This window comes from Erinaceus europaeus, chromosome 21 (assembly GCF_950295315.1).
Source record: "Erinaceus europaeus chromosome 21, mEriEur2.1, whole genome shotgun sequence".
Classification (NCBI taxonomy): Eukaryota; Metazoa; Chordata; class Mammalia; order Eulipotyphla; family Erinaceidae; genus Erinaceus; species Erinaceus europaeus.
In genome coordinates, this window is record NC_080182.1 from 9005858 (window position 1) to 9022487 (window position 16630).

Here is a 16630-nt window from a genome sequence, read left to right on the forward strand (position 1 = left end):
CATACCAGGCTAGCAGTATGGCACTGATTCCAGAGCCTGGGAAGAAGGGCCAGGGGTCGCATACCAGGCTAGCAGTATGGCACTGATTCCAGAGCCTGGGAAGAAGGGCCAGGGGTCGCATACCAGGCTAGCAGTATGGCACTGATTCCAGAGCCTGGGAAGAAGGGCCAGGGGTCGCATACCAGGCTAGCAGTATGGCACTGATTCCAGAGCCTGGGAAGAAGGGCCAGGGGTCGCATACCAGGCTAGCAGTATGGCACTGATTCCAGAGCCTGGGAAGAAGGGCCAGGGGTCGCATACCAGGCTAGCAGTATGGCACTGATTCCAGAGCCTGGGAAGAAGGGCCAGGGGTCGCATACCAGGCTAGCAGTATGGCACTGATTCCAGAGCCTGGGAAGAAGGGCCAGGGGTCGCATACCAGGCTAGCAGTATGGCACTGATTCCAGAGCCTGGGAAGAAGGGCCAGGGGTTGCATACCAGGCTAGCAGTATGGGACTGATTCCAGAGTCCTTGGAAGATCTGGGGGGGCTGGGGGGGGGGGAGCTCTTGACATGTAACCATCATTTGACCTGTCATTCCCTTTCAGAAAGTGTCCTGTGTTCTGTCTCCTGTTTAGGACATAGTATGATGGACACATTGGCTGTCGCCCTACGAGTGGCAGAAGAAGCCATTGAGGAGGCCATTTCCAAAGCAGAAGCCTTTGGGGACAGCCTGGTATGATATCCGCTCTCCTCCTGGAGGCAGGCATTGGGGCGGGGCCAGTCCTGAGCACCAGGAAAAAACTCAGGTCGTCAGAAAACATCACAGTGCTCATCCTTGACTTGAGCAGGGCCCAAGCTTCCCCTGCCTGTGAGGCCAGGACTCCCAGGAGAGTGATAGCAAGCCTCCAGCCCCAGCCCCAAGTGTGTAGCCATCCTCTCCTCCCCTCTCCTCCACAGGACAAGCAGAACGAGGCCAGTTACCTCCGGGGCCATAAGGAAGAGCTGACTGAGGAGCTGGCCACAACAATCCTGCAGAAGGTAGGTATCCAGGTGGCTTCACTGTCTTCTGGGCAGGACTGGTCGGTCTCTGGTGAGCTTGAGGGAGAAAGACCATGGGCACCACTGGCTGGATTTAGTACTGTCTCTGAGCCTTCTTGCTGTTGCCTTTTGTGCTCTGGGGAAGGACTACAGAGGGATTGCATTGGGGATTAAGCTAGTGTTACATTTCTCAGTTTTTACAGAACACTCTACCACCTCCCCCACCAGGTCCTCCTCCACCATCATGTTCCAAGACCTGAACACTCCCCCCACCCCAGAGTGTTTGACTTTGGTGCAAGACACCAACTCCAGTCCAAGTTCTGCTTCGTGTTTTCCCTTCTGATCTTGCTTTTCAACTTCTGCCTGTGAGTGAGATCATTCCATATTCATCCTTCTGTCTCTGACTTATCTCACTTAACAGGATTCCTTCAAGCTCCATCCAAGATGAGGTCAAGTAGGCAAAATCACCAGCTTTAATAGCTGAGTAGTATTCCATTGTGTATCTAGACCACAACGTTCTCAGCCACTCATCTATTGTTGGACACCTGGGTTGCTTCCAGGTTTTGGCTACTACAACTTGGGCTGCTGTGAACATAGGTGTACACAGATCTTTGTGGATGGGTGTGTTTGGCTTCTCAGGTTATATGCCCAGGAGAGGAATTGCAGGGTCATAGGGTAGTCCACTTCTAGCCTTCTGAGAGTTCTCCAGACTGTTCTCCACATGGGGTTGGACCAACTTACATTCCCATCAGCAGGGCAAGAAGGTACCTTTGTCCCCACAACCTCTCCAGCATTTGTTGTCGCTTTTATTTCTGATGTGTGACATTCTCATAGGAGTGAAGTGCTATCTCACTGTTGTCTTTGTGTTTTAGTCAGTGACTGAGCATTTTTCCATATGTGGGTTGCATCACTGTCTTCTGTTCACTCTTGCTGATAAACTGTGTAGTCACCTCCGTGTCCTAGGTTTATCGGTTCATTACCACTGAGAAGTCAGCCTCCGCCACCCCCGCCCCATCGAATCTGTAGCATTAAACAAGGATTTGTATGTTTCACTGTGTGTCCTACAGTTAAGTTCAGTTCCAACACAAACTGCTTGCACGGACCCACCAATTAAGGGCTCCATCCAACAGACCTACTCACACCCCCACTTAGGACACCTGCCTCAAGAATCAGATATCCTCAGGCTACTTCAGCAGGCCACACTCACTCACCCAACCAGAGAACCCCCTACATACTTCATCCAAACGCAGTTCCACCCACATTCCTTCCAGATTCCTCCCCCCTGCACTTACAGCCGAAGACCCGTAGACTAGTAGGCAAGTCATCTGCCCCCAAATACTCAGGGTGGGGAGGACTGGAAAGCAGCACGGGGGGGGGGGGGGGGGAGGGGGGTGACTAGGAGGAGTGGGAGGCCGCTGGTTCATAGAAAATCTGAAATCCCGGTGGCATCTGGGCCACATCCCAGCTCTGGAGGTAGGGGATAGGCCCTGACCAGCCCCCGGGTCAGTGCCTGGATATGAGCCCTCTGCCTGTTGCTGTCCCAGACTCCTCAGCTCCCTCTTCATCATCCTCTTTGCTCTAAAAAGTCACTGATGCCCATTTGGGGCGGGGGGGGGGGGGAACAGCTCAGCACTTTTTTTTAAGCTACTTCCTTCCTGTACAGCTGAGAACCCAGAGACCTATAAGCCCAAATGACAAAACCCAATGTAGCATGTGATGCCAAAGAACTGAAAGCGTCACTGAGGACTCTCCCTCAGGGCTTCCCAGTGTTGTCAGCAGTCAGTATTCAGAATCAGAAACTCTGGGTTTGAAATCTGGCTACACTGCTCCGGGCTTTGTGTCCTCAAACTGACCACTTCCTCACAGGGCCTGTGTCCTCATCTGTAAAATGGAGGATTCAAATGAACTTGAGGATCAAACACAGTAAAGCACTTAGCACAGAGTCTGACACATTGAGTCGAAGTTGTTCGCATCATAAAAGGTGCATTTATAAACTGTGAAATGTTCTAGAATGTTCTAGGAGCTCACTGTGCAGATCCAACCAAACTGGAATTTTGCTGAAACCATACTTGTGTGTGACTTTAAAAAAAAAAAAATCCCAAGGAGGACCAGGCAGTGGTGCACACAGTTAAGTACACATAGTATTAAGCTCAAGGACCTGCACAAGGATCTGGGTTCGAGCCCTCCACCCCCCCCCCAGGTGGGTTGCATCATTGCAGCAAAGCAGGTGTGCAAGTGTCTTATCTTTCTGTCTCCCTCTCTATCACCACCTCACCCTCTCAATTGTTCTGCCCTATTGAATAAAGTTTGGGAGGGAGGGGGGAATGGCTTCCGGAAGCAAGTGGATTCCTAGTGCCTGGACCAAGCCCCAATGATAACTCTGGAGGTTAAAAAAAAAAAAAAGTGTGTGGGTGGAACCAGGTGGTGGTGCACCTGGTTAAGCGCACACATTACAGTGCACAAGGTCCCAGGTTCAAGCCCCTGATCTCCACCTGCAAGGGGAAAGCCTCACAAATGGTGAAGTGAGTCCGCAGCTGTCTCTCTGTCTCTCTTCCTCTCTATCTTCTCCTCCCCTCTCAATTTCTATGTCTCTATTCCAATAATAAAAGAAAAAAAAAAGGAAGAAGGACTCCACACAGCTCCCAATAACATAACCTTGTGTGTCCCTCCGCCCCCCACAGATCATAAGAAAACAAAAGAACAAAAGTGAACAGCAAGTGGAAGAAGAGCCAGAGTGGCCACAGGCCCAGAGCTGCGGCATGAAGGTGACAGAAAAGGGGAACACAGCCTCCCCTGGAGGCCGCTGCACTCCCACCTCCCTCTGGGTAAGTGCTTTCAGACACACACATACCTCCTTCCCATGAAAAGGGGGCTCTGCACTTAGCCAGGGGCTGGGGGCTGTGACACTAGAGACTGGAGGAGCAAGAAGGGGACAGAGCGGGGATAGACACACACACATGGACTATGAGGAGTGTGGAGGTGGATTTGATTTTGTTTTGTTTTGTTTTGTTTTGTTAGTGACTTAATAATAACTTAACAAGATTGTAAGATAATATGGGTACGATTCTACACAATTCCCGTCACCAGAATTCCATACCCCCTCCCCTCCATTGGAAGCTTCCTTATTCTTTATCCCTCTGGGAGCATAAACCAAAGGTCTTTATGGGGTACAGAAGGTTGAAAGTCTGGCTTCTGTAATTGCTTCTCCACTGGACATGGGCATTAGCAGGTTGACCCATACCCCCAGCCTGTTTCTGTAGTTCCCTAGTGGGGCAGGGCTCTGGGGAGGTGGAGTTTTAGGATACATTGGTGAGGTCATCTACCTGGGGAAGTCAGGATGGCATCACAGTAGCGCCTGCAACTTGGTGGCTGACAGGCGGTAAGACAGAAAGCAGAACAAATTATTTAATAAATAGAAATCTAAAGGTAAGAATAGATAAGATAAAACTAGGGGTTCTTCATGTTGGAAGAAGCTAGGAAGTCTATTTTAGGTATGTTCCACGGAATCCATGGCTTTAGTAATTTTTGCCTGAGCTCCATAACATGTAAGTGAATTAAAAGTATTGTCTGGGAGAAGTAGGCTTTAACAGAACTTTTAAAGAAAAATAAAGATGTCTGTGGACCTTAAAACAAAATTCATCTGGAAAGGATCATACTGAGTCTTGTTTAAAAAAAGAAAAAAGAATGGGGAGTCCGGCGGTTTGCGCAGCGGATTAAGGACACACGGTGTGAAGCGCAAGGACTGGCAGAAGGATCCTGGCTCAATCCCCAGGCTCCCCACCTGCAGGGGAGTCACTTCACAGGGGTGAAGCAGGTCTGCAGGTGTCTGTCTTTCTCTCCCCCCTCTCTGTCTTCCCCTCCTCTCTCCATTTCTCTCTGTCCTATCCAACAACGACAACATCAATAATAACAACAATAAAAAAAAGAAAGAAAAAAGAAAAGAAAAAGTAAGAAGTATCCACGATAGATTGCTACTGCTGTTTGTCACCAGAGCATTGACATCTGAACACGGCCAGGATGTCATGAGATATATCAGCCTTTAGGTCTGGCACCCTAAATTTAAAGCCAGGGTGAAAGGCGCAGCGGTCTTGTTGTGCCCCGAGTGCCTGCGCTCACTCACATCTACAATTAAAGTCACCAAACTCATGAAACCCCCTGCTTTGTGGCTGAGTAGCTGGTGGAGTGGGCCCCAGTGCTGGGTCTAGAGCTTGGCCTCCCACAGGGATTCAGCAGGAAAAGAGGGTTTATGTTCCTGTCAGCAGTAGGAGCTCTGTCATAGCAAGGGACAAGGGGCAGGACAGCACACAGCTGCAGTAAAGGAAGGGCAGACGTCAGAAAGCAGTGGCTGTGGTTTACCTCCCAGGATTCCCATGGTGTCCACACGTAGGGGATCAGATTAGCCTCCCTGCCACACACTCCCTGCATCCCCACAGCCACCGGCTCCACAGAGGTAGCCTGGAGTGTCTTTATGACTTTACCAGCCATTGAATGTCATAGATTTATTGGCAGAACCTTCACTTGTCACCTTGTCAGCTTGTCTTGTTGTCATGCAGTCAGCACTAGGGAGAACAAAAACGAATAGAAATCGTGGTCCCTGCTCCCCAGGACTTTATAGTCTCGTTAGCGAAGCAGGAGAGGATCCAAAACGGTCCACAGTCAAGTGTTCAGTTGAAAGGTCAAGACAGGAAATGGGACAGGAATTCAGAGAAAGGGGAGACCCCTCCAGCAATGGCACCGAGGGACACGTGACCTTCAGTCACTCAGACATTTCACTCATGTCACGGGAGCTCAGGCCACATGCGTGTTGTTGGCCTGCCCTTAGGGAGTCTTTCTGAGGGACTTGCTGTTGCCTCTAGCACTTGTGAGAGTTCCAGGGGTTCTGAATGTACCTTTAACTATGACCTTGAACAGCCCTTGATTTCCTCTTTGTAAAATGGATGTAAATAAGACTTGCCCAGAAGGATGGCCCTGGGGACCCCCCTCAGGCAGTCAGCTCAGTCTTTTTTTATATATATATAAATATTTTTTTCATTTTTATTTATTTTCACTTTTTGTTGCCCTTGTCTATTTTTCTGTTGTTGTTGTAGTCATTATTGTTGTTTCTGATGTTGTTGTTGGATAGGACAGAGAAATGGAGAGAGGAGGGGAAGACAGAGAGGGGGAGAGAAAGACAGACACCTGCAGACCTGCTTCACCGCCTGGGAAGCGACTCCCCTGCAGGTGGGGAGCCGGGGGCTGGAACCGGGATCCTTAGGCCGGTCCCTGCGCTTTGTGCCACCTGCGCTTAACCCTTTTGTAGGGACAAGACAGAGGCGTACGATTCCCATTTGGTTTGCTAATGCAAATGCTTCCCAAGTTTTCTTTCCTCGGTGTAAAAATCTGTCTCGCCAAGTCTGTACATCATCTCTGCAACTTCAGTGCCAATGTAGATAGAGCTGATGCGTTTCTGACTTTTTTTTTCCCCTGAGGTAACTAGCAGAATCTGATTTATTTCTAGATTTCAGTACTGAATAAAACTTAATGGTAGTCCCTCTCTGATTCTAAAGCACCTTTTGAGTTTTTGGATGTTCGGTGCTTTGCAAGCTGTATATTCACCTTCCTTGGGTATGAATCCACTTTTGTTGGAGAAAGAGGCCAAGGGCCAAGAACTTTTAAACTATAGTTTGAGGCTGTGAGTATCTTAATAAAAAGGACAAGTTCAGCTGGTTCCTCTCACCACAGTTTCCTCCCTTAACTTGACCAAAGAGTTCCCTTCTTGTCCTTCCCCATTCTGTGAGTCGCAACGTGGAAACAGCATTCATCTGACAACAACATCAGAAAGTCATGAATGTGTTTGTTCACATTGGTAACCTGAATCTGAGAAGAAAATGGAATCCCACGTCTATCTCACTGAATCCCTGACACAGTCTGCCCTTTGAAAAGGCCAATGTAGAGGGGCCGGGCAGTGGTGCACCTGGTTAAGTTACAGTGTGCAAGGCCCTGGGTTCAAGCCCCTGGTCTCCACTTGCAGGCAGGAAGCTTCACAAGTGGGAAAGCAGGACTACAGGTGTCTCTCTCACTCTCTGTCTCCCCTCCCCTCTCGACCCTCTCGATTTCTGGCTGTTTCTATCCTATAGATATAATTTAAAAAGCAAAAGGGCAATGTGATTAGCTTTTTCCCAGCACCTGACTCTCACCTTCACTGCCTTCCTGTGGTGAAAGAGCCACCCCCAGACCTTGCAGAGCCTAGAAGGCCTGGCCCTGGCCAAGGCCACCATCCTGCACAACCTCAGGAGCCCCCACTTGTGGACCACGAAAGCAGAGTTTTGCATGAATACTATCCAGACTATGGACACCCAGAGGACAAACTCCTGGCTCCTCGGGCACCAGGGGAGATGGCTAACCTGCTTCCCCACCAGCTCTGCTCACCTGTATCCAAGGCCCAAGACCCACCCAGGAAGCGGGACTGCAGGATCCGAGTAGGGCCTGGGCTTCTTCGCCAGTGAGCCCTCAAGATGACTGCCCTGTGGTGTCTTGAGGGCTCATTCACATGCACACTCTACGGGACCCTCAGCCCGCAGCCCCTGCCAGTGACTCCCCCTTTGTCCTCAGCTCCCCGACAGCCCCACGTTGTGGCTTCAGGGATTAACCTCACAGAACCTCAGGATGTCAGAGCGCTCCAGAGCCGTGATTTGGGCTTCACTGCAAAGCCCAGACTCAGTCTATCCCCCCTCCCCAGTCTGTCCCCCACGTCTCATCTCATCTCTTGAAAGGAAGTTCAGCCTTTTAATTTCCTCCCTCATTCTGTGGCTCTCTGCCAGTAGGGGGTCCGTGCAGTCAGCGTTCGAAGTCTTAAAATGCAATATCCTCAGAGGCAAGAGAACAGATTGTCATTGTTCAGAGCCTGTCTCTTGGAGTACTGGTTTATTAAAAATTTAAAAAAGTCATCCCCATAATGATATAATGATTTCCCTAACAGAGAGAGAGAGTGATTGGTTACTTCCAGTGCACACCCAGTGACTTAAGACTAAGACACTGCTCTGTCTGACCCTCTGACTCTCCTGTCTCATTCTCTTCTCCTCAGCTTTTTCTCTTGTGTTGGTCATTTCCTGTCACACGTCCACGGTCTCCTCTGAAAGGCTGTAATGCGGAGCTAAAGCGCTTATGCTTGCGCGTCCTTACTGGATTGCAGTGAATGGCTCTGCCTCAGCCAAGCTTCATTATTTACTTGTGTGACCCCTACCACAGCCCCCCTCCCCCCACCGCAGCCCTTGATACTGAAAGTGATCTCACCCTGTTTTATGTGGGCTCCTTTTATTTTGTTTTTTTCTTTCTTGGGGGGGGGATTAATGGTTTACAGTCAACAGTAAAATACAGTAGTTTGTACATGTGTAACATCTCCCAGTTTTCCACATAACAATTCAACCCCCACTAGGTCCTCCTCTGCCATCATGTTCCAGGACCAGAACCCTCCTCCCACCCTACACCAAACCCAGTCCAAATTCTGCTTTCTGTTTTCTTGTTTGTTCAACTTCTTTTTTTTTTATTTCTTTATTGGGGGATTAATGGTTTACAATCAACAGTAAAATACAGTAGTTTGTACATGCGTAACATTTCCACATAACAGTACAACCTCCTCTGCCATCATTTTCCAGGACCTGAACCCTCCCCCCTCCCACACAGTCTTTGACTTTGGTGCAGGACACCAAACCCAGTCCAAGATGTGCTTTCTGCTTTCTGTTTTCTTATTTGTAATGATCAACAAGATTGTGGGATAAGGGGTACAATTCATACAATTCCCATCACCAGAGTTCCATATTTCATCCCCTCCATTGGAAGCTTCCCTGGCCTTTATCCCTCTGGGAGCATGGACCCAGGATCATTCTGCCATGCAGAAGGTGGGAGGTCTGGCTTCTGTAATTGCTTCTCCACTGGACATGGGTGTTGGCAGGTCAATCCATACCCCCAGCCTGTTGTGTGGTCCTTGAGTGCAAAGACTTATTTTGAAGCCACGGAAGGGGCCTCAGGGAGCCTGCCATGTTGTTGGATGACAGTCATCATAGCAGTCACAGGGGTCCAGAAACTAGAAAAGATGGTGTAGCAAAGCTTAAGGATGATTCACTGTGTGTTCCTCCCTCCCAACCTCAGCCAGCTGGTTCAGATGGGAAGTTCTGCTGGGACAGAGCTATTAGCATTCTCCCCAGGTTTCCAGCAAGTGTTTCCAGGCACCACATCAACAGGGAGGCCATGAAACAGCATCAACTTGAAGCCAGACAGACCCCAGTTCAAACCCTGCTTCTGCCGCCCCCTGGGTACCTCTGTTCTGGGGCAAATGAGTCATCTGGCTTCACTTTCCTTGAGTGCACCTGTCACCAGAAGCCCTGCGTCCAGCTGCATTGGTTTAGAATTGGCCAGTATAAAGGTAACAGAGCAAAAGTTCTTAGATCCAACCTTCCCTGGGCTAACAAAGGCTTATAGGACCAGAGAAGTGAAGAGGAGGGACTACAAGGAGGAAGAGGGGAACTTATATGTCTTTACATTCAGATAATATTGCATCAGTTTTTGGCATAGGCATTACCATGACTGGGCCGTAGGCAGTTAATGCAAGCAGGTGAACTAGAAACGGCCTCATGACCCTAGTTATATCCAGCTTTATAAAGGGGGTGTTCTGATTGAAGGGACTTGACTATACACTCGGGCAGCTTGAATGTAAGAGCAGGTATTTTGCACTGGCTCAGTGGTAAAAGTTATTGCTTTGACTGATGTTTATTAAGTGTCCTCTGTGTGCCAGATATGGCACTGATCCCTTTGCATGAGAAAACTGAGGCTTAGAAGAGTAGAAATTCTGGGGTTTGGGCGGTAGCACTGCAGGTTAAGCGCACGTGGAACAAAGCGCAAGGACTGGCATAAGGATCCCGGTTCGAGCCCCTGGCACCCCACCTGCAGAGGAATTGCTTCACAGGCGGTGAAGCAGGTCTGCAGGTGTCTATCTTTCTCTCCCTCTCCCTCTCTCTATCTTTCCCTCCTCTCTCCATTTCTCTCTGTCCTATCCAACAACAATGACATCAATATCAACGATAATAATAACCACAACAACGATAAAAAACAACCAGGGTAACAAAAAGGGAAAAAACGGCCTCCAGGAGCAGTGGATTCGCGGTGCAGGCACCGAGCCCCAGCAGTAACCCTGGAGGCAAAAAATAAAAGACTAGAAATTCTTCCCAAGGTCACACATAGCTAGAACATTCACCTCATGACTCAGTACCTACCACACGCACTCATTAGCATCAGTAACTGATGCCCCAAGAGTCCGTTGGTACATTCAAATGTCCAAGCCCATCTTTGCAAGCCTGCTACCTTGCCAACATTCCATGGACTCCACCAACCATCCCCGCCCTCTTCACATGTTGTGCAGACATCAGACCAGCCCTTCCTGTTGTCACCAGACCTGCTTCCTTCATGGACTCATAGGATAGGTGAGAATGAGAACAGGGCCCGAGAGGGACCAGACAAGCTAAAGGAGCAAATAAACTGCTCAAGCAATCCCATCACTGGAGCCACACTGGAGGAACTTGACTGCTAAGTAAAAACTTTGTTGTGGCGCCATCTGCTGGAGTAGATATTTATCACAGTGCATTTTGGCAAAACCCAACCTGGACCTCAGAACTGGGGTTTCTACCCCTGCACTGAAGGACTGAAGATGATGGGCCATTAGTGTCCTTGAGGTCTGTTTAAAGACACTTTGTTGAGCCCTTTAATGTTTGCCAGGGTATTGTTTTTTTAATGTAGAGTTTGAACCAGTGATTGAAGCTGATTATAAATGAAATACTCAATAGATTATAAAAGCCTGGCGTTCTCACAGAAATTCTTGTCACAGTCACAGAAACATATAAACCCTGTCTTCTTTGTTGGGTTCAGAAAGCAGCTTTTTGTTTCTTGGCCGTTAGCTTTTGTAGGTGTGTGTTTAGGGAAGGGGTATTTTTGTCCCATCTAACGGACTTCAGATAGCTACAGACACACAGTATATAAAATACCATTTGAGCCCCTACCAAAGGAGGTATAAAGTATTACTTTTCCATTTTTAGAACATTTTAAAATACTTACAGTGAGAAGCCTCTGGATACAGAAAGGAAGTTTTGTCACAGAAAACGACTCCTAGGAGGTACTGCACATGGAATAGACTGTCCCTCAAAGACCACATCTGGGTCTCTCTCTCTCTCTCTCTCTTTTTACCAAAGCAGTGCTCATCTCTAGGCCAGTGAATTGCTCAGGCCTGGAGGTCTTCAAGGGGAAACTGCTTCCTTTTTTGTGTCATATACAGTGGCCCTTAAGAAACACTAACCTGGGGGGTCTGGCGGTAGGTAGTGCAGCGGGTTAAGCGAACATGGCGTAAAGCACAAGGACCGACCTAAGGATCCCAGTTTGAGCCCCAGGCTCCCCACCTGCAGGGGAGTCGCTTCACAGGTGGTGAAGCAGGTCTGCAGGTGTCTATCTTTCTCTCCCCCTCTTTGTCTTCCACTCCTCTCTCCATTTCTCTCTGTCCTATCCAACAACAATGACATCAACAACAACAATAATAACCACAACAAGGCTACAACAACAAGAGCAACAAAAGGGGGGAAAAATGGCCTCTAGGAGCAGTGGATTCATGGTGTAGGCACTGAGCCCCAGCAATAACCCTGGAGGAAAGAAAGAAAGAGAGAGAGAGAGAGAGAGGGAGGGAGGTAGGAAGGAAGGAAGGAAGGAAGGTAGGTAGAAGGAAAGAAAGAGAGAAAGAAAAAAAGAAAGAAAGACTAACTTGGTGTGGGGATGCGGGTGGGGGTGGCGTCAGGTTGTGGTGTACCCAGTTGAGCACACCTGACCTGTGGCCAGGTTTGAGCCAGGACTCAGGTTTGAGCCTCCATGCCACATCAGCTGGGGGAAAACTTCACAAGCAGTGGGCTAATACTGCAGGTGTCTCTTTCTCTCTCTCGATTTCTCTCTGTCCGGTCTAATTTAAAAAGAAAAAAAATGGCTACGTGGAGCAGTGGATTCATCATGTAAGCACCAAGCTCCAGTGATAAATCCTGGTAGTAATTTAAAAAAAAAAGTAAAACAAAATACAGACCAGGAGAATGATAAAGAGAAGCCATTTTCAGACCTACAGAGATGCAGAGGTTACACAGTCTCCTGTGCTGATATGGGCCCCAGATCAGATCAATGGGGTTTACAGTTAATGGTATTTATATACTTTTCCCATAGTAGGGAGCTACTCTCTGCCTTGATCCAGCTTTCTAGTCTTATTCTCAACTCTGACACCATCTCCCCAGACAATACCTTTAGCCCACCTGCATGCTAGCTGTCTGGCCCAGGCAAAATTTAGTAAAGTCATAGGCCCCCTAAAATAGACTTCCTAGCTTTTTCCAAAATGGAGACCCCAAATCTTATCTGCCCTGTTCTTATCTTTAGGTTCCTGGTTATTAAACAATTCGTTCTGCTTTATATCTTAATGCTTTTTAGCCACTAAGTTGCAGTTGCTACCATGACACCAACCTGACTTCCCTGGGCAGACGACATCACCAGTGTATCCTGGTACCCCACCTCTCCAGAGCCCTGCCCCACTAGGGAAAGACGGAAACAGGCTGGGAGTATGAATCGACCTGCCAATGCCCATGCCCAGGGGGGAAGCAATTACAGAGGCCAGACCTTCCATTTTCTGCACCCCATAGTGATCCTGGGTCCATACTCCCAGAGGGATAAATAGGGAAGTTGCCAATGGAGGAGCTGGGATGTGGAACTCTGGTGGTGGGAACTGTGTGGAATTGTACTCCTCTTATCCTATGGTCTTGTCAATCATTATTAAATCGATTTAAAATAAAACAAGGCTCCATTTGAGAAATGGCCCACTGCATCTATGCTAGTGTGCTCTAGCAGGCCTGGCCAACTTACCACTGGGTAACCAGAGACCCATGTCCCACCCTCTGGCATTAAGCACATAGCTGCAACTTCTCAGTCCATAATGAGAGAGGCCAGGACCGCCTAACAGACCTGTCTTCTTCACACTGGAGGGTGTGTGCTGGGAAGCTGCAGGCTTTCCTGTCTGTGGATTACCTTCTGAATTCCTCTCGCCGTCCTCCTTCCACAGCAGCCCCAGTCTGCCTTCTCACTCACTGGAGAAGATGCCCTGAAGACTCCCACCCTAGCCACTGCATCGAGGCAGCAGAGAGCCGGAGGCCAGCCGCGGAAGGAGGAGTCAGCTCTGCCTGGCTGGAAGAGTGTGGACAAGCTGGATGAGACAAGTAACTGTTCTAAATCGCATCTAGTCTGTGGGTGTCAGGCTTTTTTTTTTTTCTTTTGGCATGGCATGTGATATATAATGTCTTGTATATCTTTTTTTTAAGCCAACAGAAAACCTTATTTGATAACCACTCAGCAACTCGATATTAGATTTTTGTAAATATAAAATTCTAGACAAGTTGTCTTATGATTTACAGCCCTTCCTAGTCATTTAAAGCCTTGCTTTAAAAAAATGCCCCTTCTTCTATCTCTCAGGCAGAATTAGGGACCCCCAAGCCCATGATACAGCCTAGCATTTAGTTCAGGTCCATGTTTTGTTTGGTTTTCTTCTCACATGACCATTTTATTTTTAAATACACGCAGACTGAGAGTCTCATGGAGAAGGGATTTTGCTTTGCCCACGTTTAGTTTTCCTATATTCCATTAGTTAGTAAGACTTGGCACACGGAAGAACTCGGTCATCACGTTCTAAACAACAGGTTTGCTCTTTTCTCTTTGCATCAGTTGTGCCTTGTTGATAGAATTGTGGCTGTTATCTTCCTAAGAAGAAGCAAGCGGAGGCACCTTTGAAGTCGAGCCATAGGCCCCGCTGTACAGGCCACCTCTGAAGTGGCATCTATTCCAAAACGTGTTGGAAACCTCTAGCCTGCAGACACTTTCTGGGGTTCATTGCTCTGTGGTGCCCTGCTGTTCTTTGAGGATGCAAATGGGAAGGTCAGAGATATTGTACTTGTCTTGACTGCGGCTTTTCCAGTACTCCCTGGGCAGTTGGCTATGGGTATTTGGTGAAACTCTGTCTGCAGTTCATTGAATCTCTGTCTTGATAGCTTCCAAATAGCCTTGGAGCCTCTCTGTTCATAGAATACTAACTTAAAAAAAGAAAAAAAAAAAAACTGACAGGTATCTCAATTATGGAAAACTCCCGAGATTTGTAATGTCACTGTATTTCCTGTCTGGGGAGTTTTCCAGACCTGTGGGATGATGTTGCGCTCCTGAGAAAATATGTGTAAATCATTTAGCTGTGTGGACAACCCACCCCCACCCCCCACCAGCTGTCTTCTGCTGACAACCTGGAACCTTCAATCCCACCTCACAGGAAGTTTCAGTATTCAGAGACGTAGGTCCCAGCATTGGTCTGGTTTTCTGAAGCCCTGCAGTTTAGGATAATCCTCACTTCTATAGCAAGTAAACCAGATCGGTAGGTGGTTTACTGTAATAGCTTTGTTTCTTACCTAACAGCAGTAACTGTGAGAGGTCTTTGGACGCCCAGGGCTCCTTGTGCCTCTTGTGGTTCAGATCCTTGGAGTCCTCTGATCTTTTGCTGGGTCATTCGTTTAGGCCTAACAGAGAAAGAAGGGCTGGAGATGGCAGTCCATCTGCTTCTCACTTCATCTGTCTCAGCAGAAAAAGAGCAAATACTTCTGGCACTCCGATTATTTTTCATTTATTTATTTCTCTTTTGGGGAATTAATGTTTTACATTCAACAGTAAATATAATAGTTTGTACATGCATAGCATTCCCCAGTTTCTCATATAATAATACAACCCCCACTGGGTCCTCTATCATCCTTCTTGGACCTATATTCTCCCCACCCACCCACCCCCACCCCAGAGTCTTTTACTTTGGTGTGATACGCCAATTCCATTTCAGGTTCTACTTGTGTGTTTTTGGTTTTTTTTTTTTTCTGATCTTGTTTTTCAACTTCGGCCTGAGAGTGAGATCATCCCATGTTCATCCTTCTGTTTCTGACTTATTTCACTTAACATGAATTTTTCAAGCCCCATCCAAGATCGGCTGAAAACAGTGAAGTCACCATTTTTTACAGCTGAGTAGTATTCCATTGTGTATATATACCACAACTTGCTCAGCCACTCATCTGTTGTTGGACAACTGGGTTGCTTCCAGGTTTTGGCTATTACAAATTGTGCTGCTAAGAACATATGTATACACAGATCTTTTTGGATGGATGTGTTGGGTTCCTTAGGATATATCCCCAGGAGAGGAATTGCAGGATCATAGGGCAGGTCCATTTCTAGCCTTCTGAGAGTTCTACAGACTGTTCTCCACAGAGGTTGGACCAACTTACATTCCCACCAGCAATGCAGGAAGGTGCCTTTGATCCCACACCCTCTCCAGCATTTGCTGCTGTTACCTTTTCTGATGTATGACATTCTCACAAGAGTGAAGTGGTATCTCATTGTTGTCTTGATTTGCATTTCTCTGACAATCTGAGACTCGGAGCATTTTTTCATGTGTTTCTCGGCCTTTTGGATCTCTTCTGTGGTGAATATTCTGTCCATGTCCTCCCTCCATTTTTGGATGGGGTTATTTGTTGTCTTGTTGTTGAGTTTAGCAAGCTCTTTATATATGTTGGTTATTAAACTCTTGTCTGATGAATAGCATGTAAAGATCTTCTCCCATTCTGTGAGGGGTCTCTTGGTTTGGGTAGTGGTTTCTTTTGCTGTGAAGAAGCTTTTTAATTTGATGTAGTCCCATAGGTTTATACTTGACTTAGTCTTCTTTGTAATTGGATTTGTTTCATTGAAGATGTCTTTAAAATTTATGCAGAAAAGAGTTCTGCCAATATTTTCCTCTAAGTATCTGATAGTTTGTGGTCTAACATCCAAGTCCTTGATCCACTTGGAATTTACTTTTATATTTGACGAAATACAGTGATTCAGTTTCATTCTTCTGCATGTTTCAACCCATTGTTTCCAACACCATTTGTTGAAGAGACTCTGCTTTCCCCATGTAATAGTCTGAGCCCCTTTGTCAAAGATTAGATGTCCATAGGTGTGGGGCCTCACTTCTGGGCTCTCAGTTCTATTCCACTGGTCAGTGTGTTTATTCATGTTCCAGTACCAAGCTGTTTTGATGACAATGGCCCTATAATACAGTCTGAGATCTGGGAGATCTGGGAGTGGTCCTATTCTTTGTTCTCAAGATTGTTTTGGCAATTCTAGGTCTTTTCTGCTTCCAGATAAACATTTGTAGCATTTGTTCTATTCTCCTAAAAAATGTGGTTGGAATCTTGATGGGGATAGCATTAAATTTGTTTATGGCACTGGGTAGTATATTCATTTTGATGATGTTAATTCTTCCAACCCATGAACATGGAATATCTTTCCACTTCTTTGTGTCTTTTTCAATTTCCTTGAGTAGTGACTCATAATTTTCAGTATACAAGTCTTTTACTTCTTTGGTTAGGTTTACTCCTAGATGTTTTATTGTTTTTGTTGCTATAGTAAAAGGAATTGATTGCTGGATTTCAATTTCTTCTAACTTAGTGTTTCAATAGAGGAATGCCACTGACTTCTGAATGTGAATTTTGTAGCCTGACACCTTACTGTATTTC

At 47.1% G+C, this 16630-nt stretch overlaps 1 protein-coding gene across 5 annotated transcripts in view; it reads left to right on the forward strand.

The window, feature by feature from the left end:
• The window catches only part of MYRIP (myosin VIIA and Rab interacting protein), a 347454-nt gene that overhangs the window by 240271 nt on the left and 90553 nt on the right, over positions 1-16630 (forward strand). For all 5 annotated transcript variants that reach the window (XM_060180352.1, XM_060180354.1, XM_007517826.3 and 2 more), the window contains exons 6-9: positions 617-714; positions 939-1019; positions 3701-3844; positions 13123-13276. In XM_060180352.1, the coding sequence (XP_060036335.1) occupies positions 617-714; positions 939-1019; positions 3701-3844; positions 13123-13276 (477 nt within the window). The remainder of the gene's footprint in view (positions 1-616; positions 715-938; positions 1020-3700; positions 3845-13122; positions 13277-16630) is intronic.